The sequence below is a fragment of the Blennius ocellaris genome (genome assembly GCF_963422515.1).
Source record: "Blennius ocellaris genome assembly, chromosome: 15".
Taxonomy (NCBI): domain Eukaryota; kingdom Metazoa; phylum Chordata; class Actinopteri; order Blenniiformes; family Blenniidae; genus Blennius; species Blennius ocellaris.
Window position 1 is genome coordinate 12,631,165 of NC_137664.1, and position 27,658 is coordinate 12,658,822.

The 27,658-nt window shown below is 41.4% G+C and overlaps 1 protein-coding gene across 1 annotated transcript in view; it reads left to right on the forward strand.

Annotated features, from left to right (window-relative positions):
- rimbp2a (RIMS binding protein 2a) overlaps positions 1 to 19,618 on the forward strand; it is a gene marked incomplete at both ends in the record, with an annotated part of 68,632 nt that extends 49,014 nt beyond the window's left edge. Inside the window, 18 exons of the mRNA XM_080510589.1 lie at positions 219 to 423; positions 2,248 to 2,405; positions 2,569 to 2,648; positions 2,760 to 2,869; positions 4,549 to 5,367; positions 5,616 to 5,639; positions 6,663 to 6,814; positions 7,912 to 8,688; positions 8,920 to 9,075; positions 9,441 to 9,587; positions 12,409 to 12,511; positions 13,531 to 13,647; positions 14,953 to 15,122; positions 15,226 to 15,394; positions 15,508 to 15,608; positions 16,644 to 16,715; positions 16,872 to 17,039; positions 19,391 to 19,618. Coding sequence (XP_080366715.1) covers positions 219 to 423; positions 2,248 to 2,405; positions 2,569 to 2,648; positions 2,760 to 2,869; positions 4,549 to 5,367; positions 5,616 to 5,639; positions 6,663 to 6,814; positions 7,912 to 8,688; positions 8,920 to 9,075; positions 9,441 to 9,587; positions 12,409 to 12,511; positions 13,531 to 13,647; positions 14,953 to 15,122; positions 15,226 to 15,394; positions 15,508 to 15,608; positions 16,644 to 16,715; positions 16,872 to 17,039; positions 19,391 to 19,618 — 3,756 coding nt within the window. The remainder of the gene's footprint in view (positions 1 to 218; positions 424 to 2,247; positions 2,406 to 2,568; positions 2,649 to 2,759; positions 2,870 to 4,548; positions 5,368 to 5,615; positions 5,640 to 6,662; positions 6,815 to 7,911; positions 8,689 to 8,919; positions 9,076 to 9,440; positions 9,588 to 12,408; positions 12,512 to 13,530; positions 13,648 to 14,952; positions 15,123 to 15,225; positions 15,395 to 15,507; positions 15,609 to 16,643; positions 16,716 to 16,871; positions 17,040 to 19,390) is intronic.
- Positions 19,619 to 27,658: the final 8,040 nt, after the last annotated feature.

The window sequence follows — 27,658 nt, forward strand, 5'->3', positions numbered from 1 at the left end:
CCACATGCTTAGATTACACTGCTGGAGGTTTCACACTGCTGAAGCTTGGAAATGCTCTTTATGGATTTGCTTCTAATTAGGTCTGTGTTTGATGAGCCTTAATAGATAAAACAGCATTTCTGTAGGAGACTCGTATCTGTACTATTACATGAATTCTCACCCCCCCCCTCCAGGGCCTTACTTTTTTCATCTTCTTCTCCTCTTGTTCTCTGTGGAAGGTCAAGGTTCATGACCTGGAGCAGAAATGCAGGACACACAGTGAACACTTCCACCTGCTGTCCACAGAGCTGCTCAACTTCCATTTGCAGTGGGAACTTGCTGATATTGTGAAAATTGATCCTGCTCCCACTTCAGAGATCTCACTTGAACCGGAGAAGAAACTCCCACAACTCAGCGTCGTATTGGAAACCAAGTTAGAAACAGGTGAGACATCAATCCTATGTCCAAGGCAGATAAATAGATAGATGGATGGATGGATTGAATTGAGAGAAAATTAAATTTCTCTGCTGCTTACAGTGAATATAAGATAGAAGATACAAGTACAACCAGCCAGAATTAATACAATATTCACTACGGATAAAATAAAGTACACTTGTTAATGTGACTATACTAAATGCAAAAATGTATAGATTCAGATTCAGACACCTTTATTTATCCCACAAGGGGCACATTATTTATAGTTTCTCATTGTGTACATTTACATGCATGCATTCAGTCATCAATCTGTCTAGAATTAGCATGTGACATAGGGAAATGTCAGAACAGAAAAAAACAGATAAGATAAGCACAAAGCAAGGTTGTATTAAAACAAATGGTAAGAACAGTAATAAAAACATTAAATAAGACAAGGCAAAGAAACTTCTGAATTTTATGACCTCCTTAGTTATTAGGTAAAAGTAATGAATTAAATTTATTCTCTTGAAAATGAAGTATTCAGTTGTGTTAGTATCCATGCAAGTCAAATAGTATTGGAAATGTAAAATGCTAAAGAGTATTGTAGATACTGAGAAGATACATAGGTATAATTATTTTCACTGGTATAATACATTAGTGAAGCCTCTTTCTTTGAGGCGTTTACTAAATTTAGCCATATACATTTGTGTTTCCATGAGTTTATGATAGCTGTGTATTAATGAAGTCTTGAGATAAATTATGAATTTGATATTGAATTGGGTTTAGCTGCGATTTTTGACATTCTCCCCCACCACCTAGTGGATCATGTGTGATATTTGAGATGTGATACACTCACTGCACGTGCACCAATGCATCGCACTACGGGAGCCTTTTTGATCCGAACATTTTGGAATGCCAGGCAGTTGCCTTCTCACAACACTCAACACCACAATATGAGTGGCACCGCTATGAAAACACCTTTTCAGGCCAGTGTCCATCTGCATCAGTGCAACTGTCATATTCACAACATCCCTGCCGCACTGCACATGAGCCCCAAAACATGACTGGGGAGCCCCAAAGAACAGTGTGTCTGAAATAGATTATGTACTACCGATTGGGTCTGCCTATTATAAAAGATTTGTGCACTTTACAGCCCCCTGATAAAGGCATCTGCCACATTTCATATGATCAAACGGCTTATAATCGGATAAAAAAAACGAGGGTGAGTGTGATCCAATCCCCCAGACAGCTGTATCAGCTCACTTTTGACACAGAGGTGGGAACCATTAATTGCGGTAGTGCTTATTCATGATCAATACATTTCCTAATTGATCAAAGGCCTGATGTATGACACGAATGTGATTTAACACATTAGTATTCCATCAACACATAGTGCAACCTGCACAACCAGCAGATACAGCTGTATCAGTGATGTAGATTTATACAGTCTAGCACAGACCAAAGGTCTTTGAAGTGCTGGAAGCCCTGTTTTATCTCTCTCTTCACTTGAAACGGCGCTCACTGATGCTTTTGTGGTCGTGCATAATATTAATCATTCGCAAACCATAAGAGCCCAGAGTTGCTGCGGATCCATGTTGTTGACTTATTTTAATTTCCTCAAGGAATTTTGCCGTTTGCGCTCTTTTATTTTGTATATTCCGAATTTTTCAAGAGTTTATCTTCCTTTTGAGGACTGGTGTTTCGGGACACACATGTAGAAAAAGGGCACGGCTGATGATGGGGGTGGAACAGTCTTCGCCTTGAGGGGTGTCGGCTGCACCATCACTTCAACAGGAGATCAATACCAAGGAATGACAGTTGCTCTTTATTTGCTATGGAAATCAATGTCTCCAGGTGATGAGAGTGTGGCTAACACGCCGCTACTGATCTCCCAGTTCTTGTTGAGCACGCCTCAGACTGGAGACAGAGAGCGACCAGAACCGCAGCCTGTCAACTCCCGCACCGTGACGACGGACCGCCCCAGCAGCCCTTCACAGCGTACCCCTTCAGAGGTGAGCCTGACCGAGCCCAGACTGTTGAACATAATCTGAATAACGTGTTTGAGATAAGTGAGACCATGACATTGGTTTGTTGTTATCCTCTAACTTCTTCAGTCACTCCTTCATTTTGTTCTTGACTATCCAAACAGCATTTATCTTTCTCACTGATCTGTAGATGGAGGATGAGGCCAGCCCATCACCCAGGTCCAAACCTCGCTACACAGGCCAGGTCCGCCTTTGCACTGCCCGTTACAGGTGAAGGAGACACGCGTTTGTATTGATGCTTCTGCGCGTTGTCTTGAAATGTATCAACTCATCTTTTTGATACAATGAAAACAACTGTCATCATCTCTCCTCCTTAAAAAGTTACAACCCTTATGATGGACCAAATGAGCATCCTGAAGCAGAGCTCCCCCTTGTGGCTGGGAAGTATCTGTACGTGTATGGCAACATGGATGACGATGGCTTCTATGAAGGTGAGAAGTAAAATGAGAGGACACAATTACTATGTTTCAGTTTGTAAAATAACACCGGCATTGAACGGCAAGCTATGCTAATCCTGGCACTTATACTGAGCATGGAAATTATAGAGCATGAAGAAGAAAGGGCTGGTGTGCAGGAGGAGCGGCCCTTTGTTGCTTTTCAAGTCTGTGACTTTTTTTTTCTCCTTGCGTCTTGTCTGCTGTTGCTGACAATGCTTGACAGTCCAAACAAGTGTGTGCATCATTATGTGTTGTCTCCAAAACGACACAAAACTGCCAAGAAGTGTGTGTCAGCTCACATTTATCCTTCATTGAAGTTGTTCTATTTACAGTCTTGTCTTGCTGTGTTCGCACAGCCCTTATTATCATGTCGAAGAGCACTGACTGTGGGAACATTTGTACTTCACATTGTATCTTATATGTACGGTTGTTATGTGACATATATTACAAGTTGCCTGTGATGCAGCATGTGCCCTTACCTGTCACTTTAAAGGCATAGTAAAGTAGCACAATCAAACTTTATTTTGAAACAGCAAGCTTGCTGATGCAATCATTTTTCTCAACAGTGCTAGAAAGATGCCCCTTGTGTCCTTCCAAGACAGTTTGCATCATTTGTGACTCTCGTACTGAGTGCGTCCGTCATATACCCACCGGCTGCACTCATCCTGTGACCTCCTTGTCAAAGCAGCGTGTCACCAAGAAAACTTTGTGTATACTTTGTCATAACTGGTGATTGGAATGATTCTCTGTTTAATCCCTTTAGAATTATGAAGGCTTCTCCATCAGAGGCAATCCTAATCCCTCCTACTAGCAATCCTGCGGCCAGCACAGCCTGTCATAGATGCAGTTGTACTCAGCTGCAGTGATTCATTAGCTGTAGGCGGTCAGATTGCATGGCATTGTGGAGGAGACTTGTATACCACACAGGAGGGAGACGGTCCTCAGACCAAGCTGTTGTCAAGATGGGACCTTGGTTGCTTTTAGTTTGATGACTAATCCAGCAGGGCTCAGCTTAATCATCAGTGCACACACACACAAACACGCACACACATACACTCATATGCATAAGCGCAGACATACACAGATGGTCTTAAGGTCTCCGAGGCCTCTGTGAAAAAAATGATTGAAGGACAAGATGATAGGAAGCTTTGTTTAAGAGAAAGTTTTTACCTTAGGGATGAAAAAAAAAGAAAACTTTCCTGCAATGTTAAGTTGCTTTTTTTTCCTTTCCATGAATATCACATCCACATGCTCTTTAGTGTTCCTCGGAATGTTGAAAAGCAACAAACTGAGGTCTTGAGTTCCTAGAAATGTTGAAAAGGGTTGTTTCATATCAAATAGGTCATCTATACAAGATAGTGTCAGAAAACCTGTGGTAAACTTTTGTCTAAGCAAGAGATATGTACTGTATGTTTGCATTTCTTCCACCTCTCACTCTGACTCATTTCCTCCTCTCAATGAAAAAGACTTCTACTGATGATGGTGTGCGTTTGCCTTGTAAGGAGCCATTAGAGAAGCCTAAGAACTTTAACAATTGCGGGAGGCATCATTAGTTTTGTTGCAATTTTCTGGAGAGTCTTTTGTTCTAGTGTGGTATTTTCAGGTAGCTGATATTAGATTAAGCATTTTTTTAACATCACATTTATTTCTACGCCTGTGTATCATCTTTGCAGGGGAGCTGCTCGATGGCCAAAGAGGACTTGTTCCCTCCAACTTTGTGGAATTTGTCCAAGACAAGGAAAAACCAGCCATTCTGGCTGGGGAGGGAGGGGAAGACCTGGCTCCACTGGACCATGCACCCCTGGCCTTGACTGCAGGGGATGGAGGTGCCTCCCAGGACAGCCTCCTGGGCCTATCTAACGCCTTGGTTCCCTGTAGCAATGGGACAGGGGGGCCCTTGGATCCCGAGGACCTTGCTGAAGACGTTGTGCCTTACCCCCGAAAGATCACTTTGATCAAGCAGCTGGCACGCAGCGTCATCGTGGCCTGGGAACCTCCGATAGTGCCTTTGGGCTGGGGGAACATCTCTGGCTACAACGTGTTAGTAGACGGGGAGCTTCGGGCTAGTTTACCATACGGCGGCCGGACCAAGTGTTTGCTGGAGAAGCTGGACCTGGACGGCTGCGTTCACCGCGTTTGCGTGCAGAGCGTCACAGATCGGGGGCTGTCGGACGAGCTGCGCTGCACCCTGCTGGTGGGCGCCAACGTGGTGGTCGCGCCGTGCGGCCTCCGAGTGGATGACATCCAGCGTGACACTGCTGAGCTCTCTTGGTTGCCAAGCAACAGTAACTATGGTCACACTGTGTTCCTAGACGGGGCAGAGCACGCGGTGATAAAGCCGGGGAGGTACCGTCTACGCTTCCTCAACCTGAAGCCACTCACCGTGTACAAAGTGACGGTGCTGGCACAGCCACACCAGGTGCCCTGGCAGCTGCCGCTGGAGCAGAGAGAGAGGAAAGAAGCCGGAGTGGAGTTCTGCACTCAGGCTGCAGGTCAGAATCACTCATATTAGAAGTCATAAATGCACAGCTTTCAAAGCCGATGCTTGCTTTTAAACAATACTAATGGTATTTAGGATGGCTGAAGTCTACCAGCTGCTGCTACTTTGTGTATTTTAGTGTGTTGTAATGTCAAATCTGATAAACATCGTTTTATGTCCTTTTTTTTATCCTTCTCTATGCTGTAGAATAGTATGGTACTCTCTTTCCTTACCATGCCATTGTTGTGTATTGTATTCTAGGTCCAACACCATTTTGCAGAACAGGTCAGAACAAAACACCAGTGCTGGGCTGGGTTTCCCATGTGCATTAAAATAACTTTAGTTAGTTTAGCTCTGAAAGTGAGAACTTTTTTTTTTTTTTTTTTTTTTTACAGGCAATCATTTAAGAGCTCTGGGCAAAATGGCATTTGGTTAAAAATGTTGTTTTAGCTTATTCTAAAACACAAGTTCATTCACTGTGTTGTTTAATTGGAAACCAAATTCACATGCAGTTTTGCCTAATTTGGCTGCACAGCGCACATCACTAATTAGAGAATAACCAAGCATCATCAAGATATGATCAGCTATTACTCTGATGACTAATTTCCTCAGCCTATAGCCTACCCTGGAGTAACTATATAAAGCAGTGCCCCTCCACTACTTACTGAAATTACCATTTTGTATCAGGGTGCATTTTCTTTTGCCCGAATGCAGTTGTGCATGTTTTACCCAGTGATCCAGGAGAGTGATACACAACAAATGAGCTGTAGTCACTCTCTTGATTGTGTCCTGCATCTAAGAGCTGTAGCCTTTCTAATTGGTGAACAAAAATTAAAAAAAATTCTAATTATTTTCTTTTGTATTAACATTTTGTTGTTGTTTTTGTCGACAAGAGGAATGACGACATCATTTAAAATAGTTTTATGAATACATCAGAGGCATGTCTCATCTTTCCTCTCAGTGTGACTGTGAAGCATTTATGTTTGGGAAATGTCAGTGTTGGGCCATAATAAGATATGCGCAAAAGACACTATTAACCCACAGCACACAAAGTCCTCCACCAACAATATCAACTTTTTGCATGAACTACCTACAGATAATGAGGATGTTATATGATTATATAAAAGATATTAGTATTCAAGGGCAATGTATATTCCTTACGTAAGCATTTCTCTGCATGGTTGTGTATGTCCCCATTTGTGCATTTCAGGAATGCTTCACATTTCTCTTTTGCTTGTATGCCAGTGACATTATACCAGCAATCCATTGGCTTCTCTTTCTCTTACACCTGTTGTCTTGCCACTGCAGGTCCTCCCATGCCTCCCCAGGACGTCCAGGTGCTCTGTGGGCAGGCCCCAGGGGTCCTGCAAGTGCACTGGAAGCCCCCCATGCTGTCTCCCACAGGCACATCGAATGGGGCAAATGTCATCGGTTATGCCGTCTGCACAAAAGGGCAGAAGGTGAGATAGCATCTCCTACCATTGTTGTCTTGTTCTAACTTTAACTCACATTGTGAAAAGAAGATAAAGGAGCGGTCTGTTAGGAAGTGTCAATCTTGTGGGATCTGCATTTCAAAAGACCACAGGTGCAATGCACATATTAAATATTAAGTATTGAAAACACAATTAATCCAGTTAAAAAATTAGAACATACAAGGCAGATGGGATGTTTTCTGTTAGTTATTTCAAGCATTATGTCATCAGTGTCCTCAGTGCACCCAGCAGTGCCCCCTGCTTGTCATTAGCATGCAGCACGGGTCTGTCAGTCTGGGACCTGTGTGTATCTAATAAAGGTCTCTCACTCCCTCTGGTGACTTACAGAGTATACTGAAGCAGTATAACTGAAGGGGTGAATCAACACAGTGACCCACAACAGGCAGGATCCTGCACTAGGATGGACAGAGTAGTTTTCCTCAGCCTTCAAGAGCCACATTTTCACGTTATTGTGAAATTTAAGGAGGCACCTGCAATGCAGTTACTGGTGGAAGGCAGGAGTGATACAGGTTCTGTAGTCTCACTGTGTGCATCAGATGGGGATATTAAAATGGTAATAATGGCTTGCTTAGAGCTTTGGTTTGTGTTTTGTTTTTTATTGTTTTATTTGGCTCATTAATCATAACCGGGGGTCAGAAAAGGCTGCCTCTTTCTCATGCAGCACTGAGATGTGCACTCACAACACCATCTTGTGGCACAAAGTAGTTTCACAATTTCAGTCGTCACAGGTTTATCTGGATTCATCAATGTTTCCTAACTTGATTGCAAGTTGTTTGTAAAAACATCAAACCAGTGACAAAGAGGCTCCCATACAAACTTCTGCACGGAAAATAAGTGAAATCTGTGTGGTGCATTTGCTCAGAACAAAGAGATAGTGTTGGATTATTCGACAACGGGAGCTTGAAAATGTATGGATTTGAACCATTGACCTATACATGATGCAGTATCAAGGCAGTGATGAAAACATGTGGGAGGTTTGGCCATTAAAATGGAATTTGTGTGATTTCAACTTGTAACGCAGTTGCTGTTGTTGCTGATGGTTTATTTGCTTTATTTAAATGCAGATAGCGGAGGTCTTGTTCCCAATGGCAGACTATGTTTCTGTTGAGCTAACAAGGATTCAATGCCTGGAGGCCAGGGAGGTCATCGTGAGGACGCTGTCAGTACAGGGAGAATCCCAGGACTCCCACGTCGCCGTCATTCCAAACAACCTGCTCGTGCCTCTACCTCCTATTCCCCTGCCACCACCGATGCACCCTCACCCAGGCCCTCCTCCCCACCCCCACCCTCAGCCCCACCTCCAGTCTCCCCACCTTCCTCATCCCACACCCCAACTCCCAGCCCCGCCACCCCACGGACAACCACTTCCACCCCATCCTCCCCACCCTCAAACCCACCCCAGAATGCCCCATCCGGGTGGCCCCCCGCAACCCCAGCTGCGGCCCCCACATCCCCAACAACCCCAACCCTTGCACCTTCAGCCACGCGCACCCCACCAGGGTCCCAGGCCACAGCACCAACTGCCTCTGCTGCCCCACCCCCACCCCCACCCTATACCTCAGAGACCAGTAAGTGCCAGAGACCTGGATTCCAAAGAGCACACGGCCCACCACGGGGGAGCTCTTCCACCCGGCCAGCCCGGCTGGGACCACACGCGCTCCCCCTCTCAGCCTCCTGTGCCCATGCAAGGCCACACCCTGGAGGCCCCACCCTCTGCCAATCCACGCTCTCCCTCCCCTCAGAGGATTCTCCCTCAGCCCCGGGGAACACTCATCCCGGACACAGTGGCCAAAGCCATTGCTCGGAAAGCAGCACAAAGGGTGGCTGCTGAAAGTGGCAAGGTGGGAGCTGGTGTTTCAACACAACACAAGACTTACTGAATGAATAATGTCAATGGAATAATACACTTTAACGCCACAGTGTTCACTCCTATGTTTATCTCATCCACTAAAACATTTTAGGATTCTGCTAAAAAAGTAAAAAAAAACGACGAAAGTAATAATTGCAGAAGTGAAAGTAATCATTTACTGTTACTGTGACTCACATGTCCAATTTTTCATGCACGTACTCAGGGAGACAGGAGGCAGGGCAGATATGGAGAGCAGGGTCATACATTTCACCAGCATCACTCTGATGAGGAAGAAGAAGATGAAGAAGGGTTTGCACGCGGCCGTCGGAGAGGACCCTCAGTCGATGAGTTCCTCAGAGGCTCGGAGCTGGGGAGGCCGGTAAGAGCGACACTGGGACGAGCCATCAATCCTTTTTCTTCTTTTGAATTGCAGCACCGATGCGTTGTCCATTGGAAAACCTCACATGCGTGTGTACGTTTGGAAGTGTGTGCATGTACGTCTGGGTGGTTGCATGCATACACTTTTTTAGCCTTTGTCTCTTTGTGTGCGCGTGTGTTTGTGTGTATTTTTGCACATCCATGTATGTTTGGTGTGTGCACGTATGTACGTTTTTACGTATGTACGTATGTACGTATGTATGTGTGTATGTATGTATGTGTGTATGTATGTATGTATACATGTTTGTTTGGGGACTTACACAACTGCGTCTGTGTGTTTGTGTTTGTGTGCGTAACGACCAAAAGCCTCACTATAGTCACAATGAAGAATATCACAGCGAAAGCAGCCGGGGCTCTGACCTGTCTGACATCATGGAAGAGGATGAGGAGGAGCTGTACTCTGAGATGCAGCTGGAAGAGGGACGTCGACGCAACTCGCACAACACACCCAAGGTGCAGTTCTTTGCACTTATTATAAAACCCCAAGAGTCATCCTTCCAAATTTATGATTATGTAGTGAACTGCACAGGCACAGATACTTCAACTGAGACTGATGCCTTGACTTGCATTTAGTATGTGTTGTAAGTGTGTGTGCTGAGTTATAATTCAAATTTATAGAGAAAAAAAAAAAAAAGAAAAACCTAAAAGGGAAGCAGGGGTTGCTTCAGCCTAAAGATTTGGAGAGCAGAGGCAGGTTATGGTAGCATGGAAAACAGAAAAAAAGACCAGGGGTGTTTCTGCATCACTCCATCTTTCAAGGATGCTACACCATCACCATCCGCCAAAGGACAGAGTCCCTCCTTCAGAGAAATTTCAAGGATCCTTCAAAACCCCTCATCCTTGTGCCCACATTGAAGGCTTTAAGCCATACATTGCATTACCAGAGGTGTCAACCATACATTGAACACACTTTGTCAAAATCAGAACAAAGCGTTGTTCCGTACACTAAAAACATTTATGTAAACACAGGTTTTTTTTCTTTTTTTCGTTTTTGTTTTTTCTGGGTTCTTCTGGGTTCGCCGCAGCAAATCATGTGATTCACATGTTGGATTTGGATCAAGTTTTACACCAGATGTCCTTTTTGCTGAGCAGTTGGGGCTTTAGGGCCTTTCTCAGGGACCGCGCAGAAGTGACCTGTGCTGGCACCAGCCAAATTCCAGTTAGACATTCACTTCACTGACCTCGAGGCCACCAGTGCTACTCAAATGAAATGTTCAATTTTATGACTGTCTAGTTTGGATTTTTAATGCAGAAAGATTGCCACAGCAATGCATTTTATACCACCGGAAAGCCTGATTATTTCGATCTTGTGTTTTGCTACATTTGAAAGCTAAATACATTTTTTGGGATGGAACATTTTCCAAATCTTGCTGTTGATTCTTGTTTTGACTTTCTTTGACAGCTGTCAAAGCAGAGCGATATCGAGATTAAACTCTGTAAACAGTGACAATCCCATATTACCACAGTCTGATACCGAACTGTCCTCCAAGATGATGATGGGCACCCCACAGAGTGAGGTTAATTAGAAACTGCCTTCAGAATGCAGAACTGGAGAGATAGAGTGGCCTGCCAGCTGTCTTGACCTCAAACCTGTTGAATGTTGGATCAGCTCTAATGTGCTGTTATCCTGATCAGGCTGATCAACACAACCACGTTGGCCTACCTTCAACAAACGCTGGTTAAAGAATAGCAATGGTATGGCATGGTATGGTTCTTCGACACATTACAGAGGCTACTGTTTGTTCAACCAGTAAATAGTCTGTATTCAGTGTGTCTTCTTTCTTCAGATTTCAATCATTTAATCCATCAAACAACACAAATAAGAGCCAACAGCAAAGGACATCTATTTGGCTTTGGCAGAGTAGATTTGGCCCATGTTCAGCTCTGCTGCTCATCCCACAAATGTTCCATATCAGGCATCATCTAAAGGAAAATAAACAGGATTTTCAGTGGCGTAAAACAGCGGTCCCCAACCTTTTTTGCCAGACAATATTTTCACGGACTGGCCTTAAGGTGTGGCGGATAAATACAACAAAATAAAATGATACGACCAACACAAAAACTGTGGCATTTTGTAAATATAATAATAAACGTTAATCCACTGTGAACTTGTATGTCTTCCTACTTGTATGTTATTCTTCTGTCTCCTCACTGGGTCTTTTCCCCTTTGCAAAGAAACTTTCCAAAGATTACTGTTTTTTTTCGTCATTTTGCTGCTTGTGGGTTTAATATCAGCACCAATGTATCACGGGACCGAGACCAATGTGAGTCCTAGACAGATGTAACCGAGAGCAGTCGGTCATTTTTTTAAATAAAAGAATGTTCAGACTCGGATAATCAATAAAACAGAAATAATGCAAGTTATTTATTCTTTCTGTGCGGCCTGGTACCAAACGGCCGGGTGTTGGGGGCCCGCTGGTGTAAAACTCATTCCCAAGGAGTATTGTTACAACAAAGAAATAATCTAGCAAACAAACATGTCCATACTTACTGTGGGTAGTTTGTTAAGTTCGCAGATAATCCCTAAGACAAGAAAGAGCACATTTCTCCAATCTATACTTCTCATGTAATGAGATTTGAGAGTTTCCTGGATGATAGGAAGGACTCTTGCCTTTGTGAAATCCAGCATAGATGGTTCCTTCCCACAAATGGTGCATCCTTGCAATCATGTTATGGCAGAATCAGTTTTTAACTATTTCAGTTGCTGCTCTTGCAAAGAGGAACTATTGATGATTGAACCCATTCAAAGTGTGATCACGGCTTACTGTGTTGTAAACAGGAGCTGACTTTACCTTTGCAGTGTTAGTTTAAATGATATCCATCATCACCAGTGAACAGGTGTATTGGTGTAGCGATAGCAAGGTGAAGTTTGATCAGGTTGCGTTTGAGGGAAACAAAGATAGACTGAGCTGGTTTGCTGTAGACTTGTCTGGAAAACAGAGGAAGGAGGGGAGAGAAAGGCTGGGCTGAACAGTTTGAGTGGTATTACTCAAAGCATGCTTAGTGGCATCTTTGCATTAGTGAAAGTATTTACTTTGTAGTTTGCTACCAGTGATTGCTTAGTTCCTCAGTGGTTGAATCTTCCAATGGGCTTGTGTGTGTTTGAATGTGTGTCTCCTCGTCTATGTTTCAGTGCCTGCCTGCATGATTATGTCTACAGTTTGTATGTTGGCGTGCATTTTCTCACATGCTGCTTTATGAGTTTGTCTGCGTGTCTATGTGCAAATGCAAGCTTAATGTCTGGGACTGCTCTCTGTGTTTGAATATATTCCAGACAAACTCTTCGGCTGGAGGCCGTCATGATCGAGACACAGGGAGACGGATTCATCAAGGCGGGCCCCAGCCTCACAGACGACCTCTAATGGTCCCATCTATCGGTCGGTATCAGCGAACGCATAGAAAGAAGTAGAAATTCCATGTTTCCTGTGCCATGGTACAGCAGTGTTTGTATCTTTTAAAGCTTTCATTAGCTTCTTTGTGTCACCAGATCACCTCTTTGTCTACGAACCATGCTCATACCTTCTACCTGACTGATTTTAACGACATTACTTAACTGTCTCTGACTCAGATAATGAAGAGATTTACCTTTGCAGAACATGTTGCTTTTCCTGGCTATACTTGTTACGATCTTATGCCAACAAAGTTCCAAAAAAGATGGGATGTTATGCAAAATGAAGAAAAAAAACAGTAAAGTGATGTGAAAATCATTTAAACTCATTAAGCTTAAAATACAATTCATTTTTTTGGGCAAGACGTTTGGGAAGAGAGCTTGTGACCTGAAGTTTGTTGATTAGAATCCCACTGTGGTGGCTCTCAAAAAACAAAAAACAAAAACAAGTTTAATGTTAAATATGATTTTCTTTATTCTAAACTGGACACATGTTGAGAAATGAATTAATGTGAATCAAATTAAAAGTTTTAAAATTGGCCTTAGTACAAAACTGTCCTTGTAGACATTATATACTGAAAAGACCAAGTAAAAGCATGTACCTGGATGGGAGTTCTGCCTGTTTTTTCCGATGGACCCCAACAGCCAGCAACAATCATATTTCAGGATGTGAAAAACATTAGGAAGTCTGAGTTTCAGACTTAAATGATGACCTGGTGTAAAACAAAGCACATGCAGCGTGAACATTGTGGGAACTGGGATTCTCAATGTGACTGAAGTTATTTAAGGACGGTCTCACTCTTCCATCGTTTGAAAAACACCATGTCTAAATGATTTACACATTATTGCAATCTGTTGCTATTTAATCTTTCACAAATTTCCAACTTTTTTGGAAGAGGTGTTGTAAATTTTACGAGGCAACGCAGTTTGTCAATGTTACATTTTTTAAGGGCTAAACTTGAGCTTTGCTTTGTAATCCCACCACCTTCTAACTGGTGTTTCCCATAGAGGTAACCTCTGAGAATAACAGTGAGGGGATCACCGAGGATGTTTACTATGGCAGAGTAGCTCGGAACAGGACGTGGTCATCCCGCAGGCACATGGGCGGCACCAGGTCACCCCATGGTATGTGCCGGCAGGCCTCTTTTTCCCACCACAGCATGGCAGCAGAAAGGCCACCAGCACCTGGCAACATGGCAAGAAGTAGCTGTGGACACTTGCAAGCGCCTGTTTCTTTTGTCCTGTTAAGATTCAAGTTATTTTTATGCTTCCAGTTGAACAGCATGACTGCCTTGCACTGAAATGGTGGACCCACTGGCAAGCCAGGCCCTCGGTCCAGGATGAAGCTTTCCACAACTGCAGATTACCAATGATTTACTTTAGATTTCAGGGAATGCTTCACACTCTGCACTCTCTGCACTGAACCCCCCCCCCCCCCCCCCCCCCCTCCCCCGGCACCACTGCACCTGATAGACGTAGAATGGGACTATATGTGCATGATTGAAGAGATATCAGATGGACATTTAACAATGGCTACATTGTTGTTGCTGTTGCTTCCTCTTTGAATTTCTTTGAAAGTGTATTTAAGTGTATTTTAAAGACTGTCCTTCCTCATGGTTATCTCTGATCTTATCACAGAACTGCTCGTGAAGCCATGCAATCACTGCAACAGCTATATATTGGCCCAGAACCAGAAATATCTCATACACGTTTTCTCTAAGATTACATTGCTATATGGCTTCCTCTGCAGGACTGCCACCTCTTTCTTGCAGTGAGGGGAATTTATACAAAAAAGCTGTATCTCTTGTCTCAAGTGGATTTTGTAGTCTTTTTCTAGCCGGCATGTCACAGTCTGGTCTGTTGACGACGTTGTGTCATGTCCATAGATCACGTTTTGTCTGCGTATTGCGCCATAGTTCGTCTCACTCCTCATTTGTCACTCAAAACATATTGATAATAGATTAAAAAAAGAAAACACACCTGTGTGTCGTTCTGTGTTTTGAATGCATGCATGTATGCTACAGGGACTATGTCAAAGTGATCACAGGTTCCTTTCTGCATGTTGAGAATCACAAATACGAGATGAGAATATAAAATCTGTCACACAGCATTGCACGATCAAATCAATAAGATATGAGGAGGACACATCTTTTGATTGAAGCATGGCTACGACCAACACAATCTCCCACTGTAATGGTTCACTCTGTACAAATGGCAGCAAATGATTTTCATAGTTTTGTTGGCGAGCTCTGATATTTGCTCCATCTGTGACCAAACATCATAAACACAGGCGGCATAAACAAAAACTTTTGAATTCAGTGTTCATAATCACTAAGAAATGCCTGTTGCGTATGCCGGGCCACATTTCTCACTTTGTCCTCCACTAATTCTGGATGATGGGATTTTGTTTTGGTACTTTGTGTCTTTAAGATGGCTACAGGGATCGAGATCGCCGCTCTCCCACGTACTACGACGAGTCAGAGCCTGAAGAGTCCTTTCGGATCTTTGTGGCCCTTTTCGACTACGATCCTCTGTCCATGTCCCCTAACCCAGATGCAGCTGACGAGGAGCTGCCCTTCAAAGAGGGGCAAATCATCAGGGTGGGCTTTTCAGACTCAGTCACAAAGACAGTCAACAAGAAGGTACCTCAAGTAACAGCGGCAGGAGTTTTCAACGTTACTCTTTCTCTCTTTTATTTACCAGATATATGGTGACAAAGATACAGATGGGTTTTACAGAGGAGAAGTGAGGGGCCGGATGGGGCTGATCCCTTGTAACATGGTGTCGGAGATACGAGCCGATGACGAGGAGACTATGGACCAGCTCATCAAACAGGGCTTTCTCCCCCTCAGCACCCCTGTGGACAGAATAGGTACCACACAAGCACATGCAGGTCCATGCACAAGTAAATACCTGATTCAAATGTCTGTAAATGAGAATATGCAGTGACAAAAGCTGGTGAAATATCTGTATTACTGTTTACAGAGCAGAACAGAAGAGCTCAACGTCGGGATCAGGCCTCCAGGAGGATGGTGGCTTTATATGACTATGACCCCAGAGAGAGCTCGCCTAATGTTGATGTTGAGGTATCACCTACTGCTCAATGTACAAATACTCAATGGTTGGATTGACTGCTGAAAACTACTCAGATTATCTTGAGCAAGTCGTATTTTCTCATACAATTTGTGAGAACACAAATAATTTGGGTTAATATTCAAACACTTTAAACTGCATTTTTAATCAGTTAATCTATTGAACCAATGAAAATCCAGCTTTTAATCCACTTTTGTCTATTTAATTATATGCCATTTGTTAATCTTTGGCTTCCTTCATGGTTATGCTTTGAATATCATTTGTTACTGGTGAATTCAATCAAATGTCCCATCTGTTCCATTCTGTTTAATGTAGGTTAGAAACAACAAACCAGTAGTTTTGAAGACTTGCATTTTGCATTTTTACAATTTCCTGTAATTAAGTGCAATATAGCCATTGTCCGTAAGTACACATTTTCAGTATTCATTCCCTCTGTCACCTCTACTGAGATTAAAGGTTCATGTGTGTAAAATTCTAGTAACTTATGTGCATTAGGTGATGGAAGTGAGCTACAGTTGTATCCAACAATTTTTAATTCCTTTCCTCATTGCAGCATTTCTTTCTGTTTTTTTTTTTAAATTTTCATTTCAGGTAATTATTATGGAAAGCTTTAACAGTTGTTCTGTTTCCTATTAAATTTGCATTTTATTTTTTAAATGTATTCAATTGAGGACAGAACAGGTGTTGGTTTTTTAAGATGGGACAGTCTGGGGCTAGCCGATTAGCTTCCTAACTTCAATATCCGCAACATGAAACCCAACAAACAGACATCAACGAAAAGACATTATGGCTGTTTTTTTCTTTTACAGCTTGTATTTCAAGGTGTTTAAACTGCATCTTTTATTGTGAGTCACCTCACATGTTCACTTTTTCAAAATGTTTTCACACCTGTATGATATGTGATTTCAGATTTTCTCTCAAAATATAGTCATAGATTAGAAAAAATTTTAATAAAAGAAGTTACTTTTTAGATATAAATTTAATAACACTTCTCTTGGATTTCACTCCCTTATTTGTGTCTCTGATAGGCGGAGCTGACTTTCTGTGCTGGCGACATTATCGCTGTGTTTGGAGATATCGACGAGGATGGGTTTTATTATGTGAGTTTGTTTGAGTGGAAATCTTGGTTGGATGTAGTTGTGTAGAGCTTGATTAAACAAGCACATTTGGAATAAGCTTTGCTCGCCCACTGTTGGCTGTAACTTGGTTTCTCCTCCTTAACCCCGCTGACGCCCTCCCCTTGTTGCCATCCACAGGGTGAAATGAATGGCCACCGTGGTCTGGTCCCCTCAAACTTCCTGGAAGAAGTGCCTGATGATGTGGAGGTGTATCTGACCGATACTCCGTCCCACTACCCCCAGGAAGAGCCTGCCAGCCGGCCCCCTACCAATTCTGCTGCCGCCTCCGTCTCGGAGGGCAAACGGGTACATCACCATCGCCGCTCTCAGCGCTAGGCCCTGTGTTCATCCATCCTCCGTCCTCTCTCTTGATTTCCGTCTCTCGCTTCCTCCTCCACTTGCCGTCTGTGTGCTGTTCATTGTGTGTGTTTGTCCATGTGGTGACAGTGGTGACTCTATACAGACTAACAACCTCCCTCCCTCCACCTCTCACCCTTTGAGGAAAAAAGAACAAAACAAAAGGGGGGACAAAAACAAAGTCCAGTGTTGACACCTTTCTGAGTCTCAGAGAAAGGAAGACGCAAAGCCTGACCTGGACAGAGAGAGAGAGGATAGACTGTGGGAGCCCGGCGGGTGGTTTGTTTTTGCATGTAGCACTGGTTAAGGAGGACTTGAAAAAGGCTCAACTCATTCCTCACACAAGACAATTTGGTACCTCTTTGCACTGAAACACAAAATCAGTTGTGGTTATTGTGTATAATTATAGTATTATTAAGTGCTTTATTACCACATAAGAAGTTGCTACTCGATGACACTAAAGGAAAATATTTGAAAAAGAGAGAAAAGCATGCCTTTTTCAAACTTGATACATTTTATAATAACTTTCTTGGCTTGAATGCTGTGTTTCCTTAGAGAGGCTTTGTTTCTTTATGTATCTTGCACACACATCAGATCTATTTTTCAGCCCTGTCGACAGTGGATATGCCATGTTTGCTCTGAGCTCGAGAGACTAAACTAACCGCAGCAGTGAGACATCCATACTGTATTGTTACAATGAAACAATAAAAAGACAAAAATTGGATATTAAAAACATTCTTGTTTGCGCTCTGTGTTCATGTGTGTTGGTGTCGTTGTTGTTGTCGTTGTTTTCTTCTGTTGTCATAGTGGTGTGGGTTTTACCGACAGTGACAGTGCTGCCGCATCTGATTTCTTTTTTGTTTTTCCTCACCCGCTTGGCAAAACAAAAACAAACAGAGGAAGATTGTTCATTTCACACCATAACTGGCTCTGTCTGCCTTGTACAGTAAGTTGGCAACTTGAGATACCAGACTGGCGGCTCTAATGCACACAGCTTGTGGCCGCGGCGAAAGGCTGTGAGGCGTCATGCTGATATTACACAAACAATTTGTGAAGCCTTCCTAAGATAGTTTCTGCCTTTTTTTTTTTTCCATTTTAAACATTAGAATGCATGTCTACTGTCAGGAGTTTTTAATTTGTGCATATAGGAGATTGTGCAGCCATTTTCAATTTGTTCAAAACCATACATGCCACAGTTAACAACAGTCAGTCTATACATAAAGACCAAATATTGTAACTCATCTGTTTTTGATCATCACTCACGTTTTGATCATTTTAAATAAGAAATCTTTATTGTCTTTGAATTACAAAAAGTTAATCACAGGGCAAACAAATTGTGTGACTCCATCCTGTGTTTCTCAGCTGCTGCATTAGATGAAGCCTGGTATCTACAGTTGTGTCCCTGGGTGTTGTCCCGTATTCGACTGTAACTGTACGCTCCCTCATGGCCTCCCGGTGGTGGACTTCTTCCCTTCAGCTCTGTGGTGTGCTGATTTTGTGTTCAACATTTAATGGCTTCTTCCTCGGTGTTTCTCCTCTTTGTACAATGTGTGAGTGAAAATAACACAACTCTACTATCTTTTACATTTTGTGTAACAGGCAGACAGACAGTACTTCATACTGCCGCTAAGAGTGTTTTTAAAAGCAATGTTTTTATACGCATGTAGTGAAATGTATGATCCCGAGTTAAATGATTTATACTAAAGAAAACTGATCCTCTGAACCTGCTTTGGCAAACATCTCATCTTTCATGACATTTTACTGCATCAAGCAACTAATATTAAAGAAATCTAACTTCAGCATTTCTGGCAGACAACCACATGTTAAATGTGCTATCTGGCAACGCTAAAAGTGCCAAAAGCTTACTTCCTCCCATGATCGATTGGATCCAACGTAAACTAATCACCGTCTGCCACTTTTAGTTATTGTAGTTTTTTTTTCTCTGAGCTGTATTGATTAATGCCACAACTGAAACAATCACAATTGGGATTCACCATGTATTTAAACTCTATGCGGTAGTTTCAGTCAGCTTCTTTTGTCATGAATATTCAACACGTTCTTGATGCAGTTTTAATCTGAATCACACTTTAAAAGACAATTACAATGTTTTTGTTAAAAAAAATATTTCTTTTCCTGCTAAAATCTCCCATCACTCCATGTTACTGGGGAAATAGAATACAATTTCTGAATGTAAATAACTTTTGATGGGAGATTAATACAGTCTTTCATTTGAAACGTGTTACTTCATTTGTAATGCGTTGCCCCATGCCTCCATACCTCCCCATCACTTCTCTCCACAGGCGACCACAGAAACCACCGACACGGTCGCCAATGACACCACGCCCATTCGAGCGCCGTCCCCCATCGTTCGCCCCCTCCTCCCCGGCACCATGAGACCCCTCAGCCCAACGAGGGGTCCCCACCTCCCGCTGGACCCCCGGGACCCGCAGGACCTGGCAAACAAGAAGAAGAAAGGACTGCTGTCAAAGGGAAAGAAACTGCTGAAGAGGCTCTCACCAGTGAAATAAAACAAACAAACAAACAAAAAAAATTAAGGCGTACATTGTACAATATGTGCACATGCTGGGCTCTGTATATTGCATCCATACAATCAGCTCTGGTCTGCCATGACGGAGAGGATGTGTGAGCTTTGTCTGCCGGACTGTGCGAGCCTTTCTGCAGTATAAGAAGTGATAACAAGTTATTCATGTTCAGTGATGGAAGCAAATCCAATTATGTATAGTGCAGTGCCAAAATCGGGTCACCTGCAGACACAAACACATATAACTGTGATGTATTTTAAATCAAGGGATGATTCAAAAAAAAAAAAGAGAAGAAAAGAAAATATAACTAGGATTTTCATGACATCTATTTTTTCCCCCCTCTTTTCCCCTTATTAGGCAAAAGAAATTTTACTTTTGTTTATAAGCAGGGTAGCTGTGAGAAAGCAGCATCTGGTTACTTGAAAGTATCCACGAGGCTTTTCTCAGCAAGAGAAAAAAACAGATGAGACGTTGGTGAGTATCTGGTGTCATAACGAGGCAACGGGCACCAAACTGCTGTTAGAGAATCTCAAAAAGACTACACTGTTATCGAGGCATTCTGTGAAGTAATGCTGGCTGCTAACACAAGTTCTTTATTCTGTGCAATATCATAGAGAGGAGGTAGCATCTTTTTTTGCAAAGAAGAGAGACATTTCCACTTTGTACCTGTGATTCAGCTGAGAGGAAGTGTGTGTCATGAGAGGAGATTAAATGGAAGGAATAACACGGGCTACAGGGCATTAGCATCAGACAACAAGGGCTGAGCTCGGCTGTCTCAGTGGCCTTTACGAAACCAATATGAGTGCGACATTCCTGCTTCGATTACAAGGGTGATTTAATTAATATCTTTTGACTTTCTTTACGGTGGGTTGCTTTTCCAAGAGTCAAACACAAGAAGCAGCAATGTTCGTAGTGCGTCGTTGTCAAACTGTCATGAAACGCCTAGTTGGATGCTAAATTGTATGTCTCCCTATTGCACAAAGGTGGGTGTTTTTGTCTGACGACCGGTAGAAGACATTCTTGTGTGCCTGTGTGTGTATGTGCAGCAGTATGTGATGCATTCATGTTTTTGCAAATGACGTATTTCTTGTTTTATTTCTATAATTTTTTTCTTTTTTTTCCTGAAAGAGAGGCCTCCTCTTATTATTGGTTATTGGTCCTGTGGTCTGGTGATGTGCTGCTACCTTCTCTGCACACTTTAGTTTGGTTCTCTCATGTTGACATACAATTAGAGGGACACATTGAAGCCTGGTACATACATGTCAAGATGTGCATTGTCTACTTTTGTCATATCATCTTGATGTCTGTGGAGAGAAATATTACATTCACTCAACATAACAGTTTTGTGTTGAATCTATTCCACAGAGTCTAGTGCCGGCATTTGTCTCTGGGAAGTGGGAGAGTTTCCATTTTTGCGTGGGAAAAATACATATGAGCACAATCAAACTCTGCGCTTCTCACCGGGATATTAGGAAGATTTGTAGAACTGTGAGAGGTAAACATCACTAAACAGCCACTTTTGTAAACACATATTGATTACTGATGATGCACACAAAGTGAGCTAGTGATAAGAAATAGCAGTTTTTCTACTTGTGTGGAACCAACATCTGCAGTCAAGATTGTCTTTACAAGCATCACTTCACCTTTGTTTTGTTTCTGAGAGTGACGACAACGGGATTTGTTTTTTATCTGCAGCCTTACTCTCACTTTGGAAATGGGTCTTTCCCCAACCACTATCTTACCCAGTTCCCAGATGCAAGAAAGCATCAGTATAAAATATATATATGTAAGAAAATCTAGTACAAAGCATATTTTAAATTTTAACTCTTGGAAGATTAAACAAATATGTGAAATAAGTTAATTAAATCAAAGTTTATTGACATATAAATGTCAATACTGTCTTGTTGCATTCTCAAATTTATGTGTATTTTTACTAAAACATTTTTGCACCACAGAGAATTATCAGATCCATAGATAAGAGTCAACATTGCAGATTGTCAAACTGTTGATTTAATCACATCCTCAATTTTATTTTCAATTTTATTTCTGTGTAAAATGATAAAATAAGACACTGGAAGCGAGTAGATTTGATCGGACTGTTCTGTGTGATTAACTAACTTCCACACAGACATTTAATTTCCAACTTTTCTTTATAAAAATGTATTTTCACAATCAAAAGTATATAAGATTTAAGAAGAGACAGATGTTTAGGAAGGTGGCAGTGAGTCTGCTGTAGCATTCAGTCTGCCCTCAGTTCTAGTAATATGCATTTCTACTTGTAGCTGTCTCAAGCTTCAGCTATGGTTGTGTTTACCTTTTCATCGACCAGTGTTTACACCTGCCGCTGCTTCCTCTGTTATTGGACAGAGGATGGACTGGATGCTAAAGATATTCACTGACTACACCATCTGTGCATTAACGTGGATTATAATGTGTTATTCTTTCAGAAACTAAAAGAAATTCTTTATCAGCTCTCGTTGGATGTGGAAAATTAATATACATTTAAATATAGAGATAATATGTGTGACGCAAGTGAGAAGTAAGGTGGTTAGGGTTTTGGAGGAATCCTTTGATTTAGGTTTTTAGTGCAATTTGTTGAAGTCATAAGGAGTTTGTATTTTCCATCCAGGGGGCAGCAGGGAGAATATGTGACGTCCAGGGTGGTTGGACTCATGTCTCTGAGGGGAGGCAGTGGTCTGTGCATGATGTGCTCCACACAGTGCAGCAGCAGGTCAGGAGGTTCTCTGGTGGGCATAAACTAAATCTCTCACCATACTGAAATGATTAAAATAGCACATTGATGAAAATATATATTCAGCGACCTGAGCACAACTGAACCTGCCGTTTTGTTTTTGGCTTTTGAAGCTGATGATTTGACTCTTGTATGAATATGAGCTCAACAAGAGGGCTCACACATCGTACCAAACATCTCATGTGCTGTGGAAATAATTAGAAGTACTCAGAAGCTCACCTCTGCAACCTGGAGAGACATCTCATAGCTTTAAGGACCCTGTGAAATAAATAATACATGTTCCCAGTTTTAACCTCTTGTCTCTGGGCTGATTGTCCATTTAAGTTATGATCTGTGCCAAATAAATGTCAAGGAAGTTATTTATGAGGTATTTTCATATCCTTCCTTTTCATCTTCTGTAAAAAAAAACAAAAACAAAAGGAGTAATGACTAATCTTGCATTCATGGACGTGCCCTATTTGCACCCGATGAAAATACGGTATATATAGCTGATTTCTCCTTTAAAAACAGCAGAGCCAGCTTCTGTTCAAACTGGCGTGGGTGTCTGACACACATTCAGCAAAATTGGCTCCCGCAGATGCCAATCAAATCTGAAACTCAACTTTTCTGGTCTTTAACGATTTGAAAACATTTACTGATTCTAACTGATTTTTCTCGTGTAAAGCTGCACTGAACATGCGAGTCAAATATGAGCTTTCTGAGTGAAACAGGGTCACCCTCGTTATTCCTCAAGCAGCAACAAGTGGGATTAGCTTAAACTGAATGTAGTAAAAGGTTGGCTGTAGATTTATATATTTTTTTCTCTCCCAGAGCTCTTTATGTATCGATTCTTTTTACTATTTGTCGCAAGGTTGGAATAATATGATGTTTCCAATACCAAAACATTCACTTGTGACTGGGTGTAGTGTCTGAATGCTGTAGCTCTTTTGTACTTGGATCCATTTGTAGACAATTTGTAAATGTTTCTACTTAATTTTACGAGAGCCTTTTTTCCTTTTTTTTTTTTTTTTCCAGTGTGCTGAGATTTCCTTGCCCTGTAACAGACTGAAAGCGTTCTCCATAGTGTCCTTTGAAACCAGATGTATCAGTCCACCGTATGTGCTTGCTTTGTGAATCGAGTTCAAAAAAACAAAAAGGGAAAAAAAAAAAAGAAATCACTGGACAGTATTTATGATGATTAATTACTTCTGGGTGTGCATGTGAAAAAAACAACAAAACAAAACACAACTTTTATAACCAAAATAAATTTGATATTTTTTAGAAAATGGTTTCTTCTGGTTAATCTGGTGTGATTGTTTTGCATTTATTGGATGCAACCGGTTCTGTTCTGAATGTGTCTGTGTTTGTGACGTATATATGACATAAATGTAACATACTTAGCAAATCACACACGTTGTCTCAGTGGACGGACACATTACAAGAGGTTGAATCGGTTTGCGAGAACATTCTGGATTTATTGACATTCCTTTCATCAGGTTACTGTCTGGTAACATGACATATCATTGGGGAAATAGAATACAATTTCTGAATGTAAATAACTTGGACCCCCCCATATATCTGTTGGGGGGGGGGGGGGGGGGGGGGGGTCTCAGCTAAAAATGAAAGCAGTGAAGTTTTGTTTTGGATAATGTGGTGGAAAGGAGAAGAGAGCACCGTTGACTCACAGCAAGAAACTTGACTGAAACAATTCTCTGTGGAGTTGCCATGTTCTCCCGGAGGTTTTCCAGCTACTTAGGTTTTCTCTCATAACTCAAAGACATACCTGTAATAGGCTTAGTGGTAAAACTACACTGATTAGGCAAAATGTGCAGTATGTTTTCTCCATGTACTCCACTTTCCTGGACCAGTCCAAACTGATGTGTTTAAGGTTAGGTGGTGATTTTAAAAATATGTGCCTGCCCTGTAACAGACTGGCAACCTTTCCTGGTTATAACCTTTCCATACCCATAGTGAGCTGGATATGTTATAGCGTTAATAGACACTTTTCAAGTACTAGAGAACTGAGAACATTTGTCCTCATCTTCCATTTACCGTGGTTTTCTGCATCATTTCGTTGAAATTGCCCTCAGAACAGAGGTAGGGAATAATACAGTCTCAGATACAGTTTTACTGAAGCATATTGTAATGGTTTGTGCTTAATGGCAGACACCATTACCGAGGTGTCCGAAAATAACACGCTCACTTTGCCGATTTTGGTTTCCTTTAATAGGTGCACAAAGCAAAGCTGCTCACAGCCTGGTGCAGAGCAATATGTTTAGAGTTTTCTCAAATGAATGGACTGAGGGACTTGGTTGACTAATATCTGTCCTTACTGTAAGCAGGCTTTTCAATAGACACTGTCCTAATGGATGCAGTCCAGTGTAATCCAAGGGGTTGTCTTGGAAATGCAATACATTAGCACACTCTTTAAGACTTTGCTGTGTGGTGCCCAAATATGGATCAGGCTTTTGGGAAGCTTCAGGGAGCTCATAGTAGCAAAAGCAGATGCAGCATGCTACCAAAATGACAAGGAAGCAGCACATCCACTGCTGCAGTTAATCATGACCTTTGGTTGTAATCAGCTGCAACACGTGGTTGTTTGGATGAAATGTCCCTAAACCAGCTTAAGACAGTTCCCTCTAAAGCTTTATCCCCCCTAACAGATGACAGTCATGAGTACAAGTGGCACAGAGCGTAAATTTTTTTGGTAGTGAACAAAATAACACTATTAGCTAAGCAATACAAGAAACAGACTGTGTGCAAAGGCCTTACAGATTGAGCAAAACAAGAACATGTGCACAGTAGAAGTGAGTCTTTTGTATTTAACCCATTCTGAAAAAAACATTGAGCAGCCACTGGAACAAGGATTTCGGTGCCTTGCTCAAGGGAGTTGAGAGGTGGTGGCTTTCACATTCAAAGAATTTTATTTATTTTTTTTTTCACTCCAGTGACCTACTAGTTTCAAGTTCACTTCAATAACATAGAGGGCATGACCACCCAAAAAAAGAAGCATTTGTAAGGAGACCAATGGGTTTCAGAAAAAGCTGGAATACAATATCCCAGAGAGGGTTTATACGGAAGAGTGTTTGGGCCACAGAAGGAAAAAAAGCTCTCATGCACTTCAACAAGCCAAAAATCAAAGTTGACAATTTTTTTCGGGGAGCATCTATGTGGGAACATAGATGGGCACTCACAGACTCACTGACAGGATTAAAGAGTAAATAAATCAATAAATCAATAAATAGAAGTAGCCACCAAAATACCATTATGACAACTTGTAGATAAAGTTAAAAAAGGGACAATAAATAGATAAAAATCAGGTCGAAATCCGTTACTAAACAAGACCCAAGAGTTGTTTGAGTTGCTTTCAAGATTGATTTAAAAAGGAAATGGCAGGAAATGGCAGGATGAAAGTCTCCCGTTGTTTTGAAGGACATTGTAGTCAAAAATGGGGAAAACTGGGATGCGACAGTAAATCAAGCTGACACACTTTCTGTTTAGCACTGTTTCGCATATAAAATCAATTTTGTATTCACTATTTCAACAGGACACACATCCGTTCGCTGTTCATATTGTGAAACTACTCCATCACTATATTGTCTGATAAAAGCCATCTGATATATTTCCTTGCATGGATTTTTTTCATTGTCACTAACTGTGACAGCTGGATTCTTACTCTAACAACGCATTTAAAACCACCTTGAGTCTTAATCACGGCCACTGACCTATTGTAAAAGTCCATTCATGTGAAAGTGAGTTCCTCTCATGGATTCATATAATAATAATAATAATAATAATAATAATAATAATAATAATAATAATAATGCATTTTAAATAGCACATACTTCACATTGAAACAATCTCAAAGTGCAACATTTAAAACAAATGTAAAAGGTAGGTCAAAGAAAGGCTAGCAGTTGAAGTTTAAAAAGAAACACAATTAAGAGAGGCTTTTTAAAAAGGTACATTTTTCATTTGAGTTCATATGTGTGCTTATACAGTGTAAATCCGAGTTAGGTAACAGAATGGGGAAAATAAAGCTTTCTACCTCCTGGAAAATATTTTAAATGATACACTTAATGGTTTAATATTTTCAGAATTAAACATTCACATTTTTTTCTTCATGTCGCTGGCTACTTGAAGCCTTAAAGTCCAACCTTTCTGACTTCCTCTTATATATTTGTGTGACTGCATGACAATGACCGTGTTCACATAAAATCACTGAATGCGTCAATATTATCCAATGTATACAATGTGGATGTGGTGTGGAATTTTCTCCTGCAAACAACACTTTTGAACATTGGTTGAAGCATTTAAAATGCCACAGCTTCTCCTCAGCGGTGATACAAAACAACATTGTCAGGGTGACTGTTGATTATGTTCCACATACGAATGCAAACATTCCAACGTTTACTGATGGGACAGCATTGCTTTTGTCTTGTCCTGATTATCCTTAATGCTTATCAGCTGTGCCTCATTAAACCCATTGTCTGTACAAGTGTGATCCCTCTGCTTATCAAACGCACTCCATCTCTTCATTTCACCCAGTTTAACGCTGCTGTTTCACTTGGATTCTTACTCCTGCGAGGATGTCTCCAACTCCAGTTTCGGTCTGTATTTCTGCTCGGTTGTCTCTCTTGATTAGTTTGGACATCTTTTGGGGAGAAACTTCTATTTATAGTAATCATGATTAAAAATCACTTTTTCTTCCAAGTCCTCATCTGGGTCCTCCAAACACAACAGATGTTGAAACAAAATACTGTAGACAGTGACTTAATCCTCCAGCAGCAGTAATTCCTATTTGCATATCAAATTATTGAGCTTAAAAAAATACACTGTATTACCTCTAAATTATTATTCAGTATTACCTTCGCAAGAAATTTAAATAATCTAGGTTTGTGGAAATGACTTCATTATTTTGAACATGTAGTTTATTCAACGTTAGCATTAAAATTCCCCAATTAGTTCTCCGTTTCAACGTCAAAAGTCTTATCCTGATATTTTGAAGCATTACTTTGAGAAATCATTCAACAATGAAATATCCAGTGAACTGATAACACCAGGGCCACATAAGTCCACTCTGTATATCCAAAATGTCCTCTGTTCAGAATATAGGTCATCTGTCTGGGTTTTTTTTTTTTTTTTTTTAAACCTTTTTTTAGGTTTCAGCACAAAAACAACTCGGGATTTGGATTAAAATAGAGCCATCACATTTACATTAATAAAGAGTCGGTCATGATTCCAACAGCCACTAGATGGTGCACTGAGGCATCATTAGGGAACGAGCTTCATGC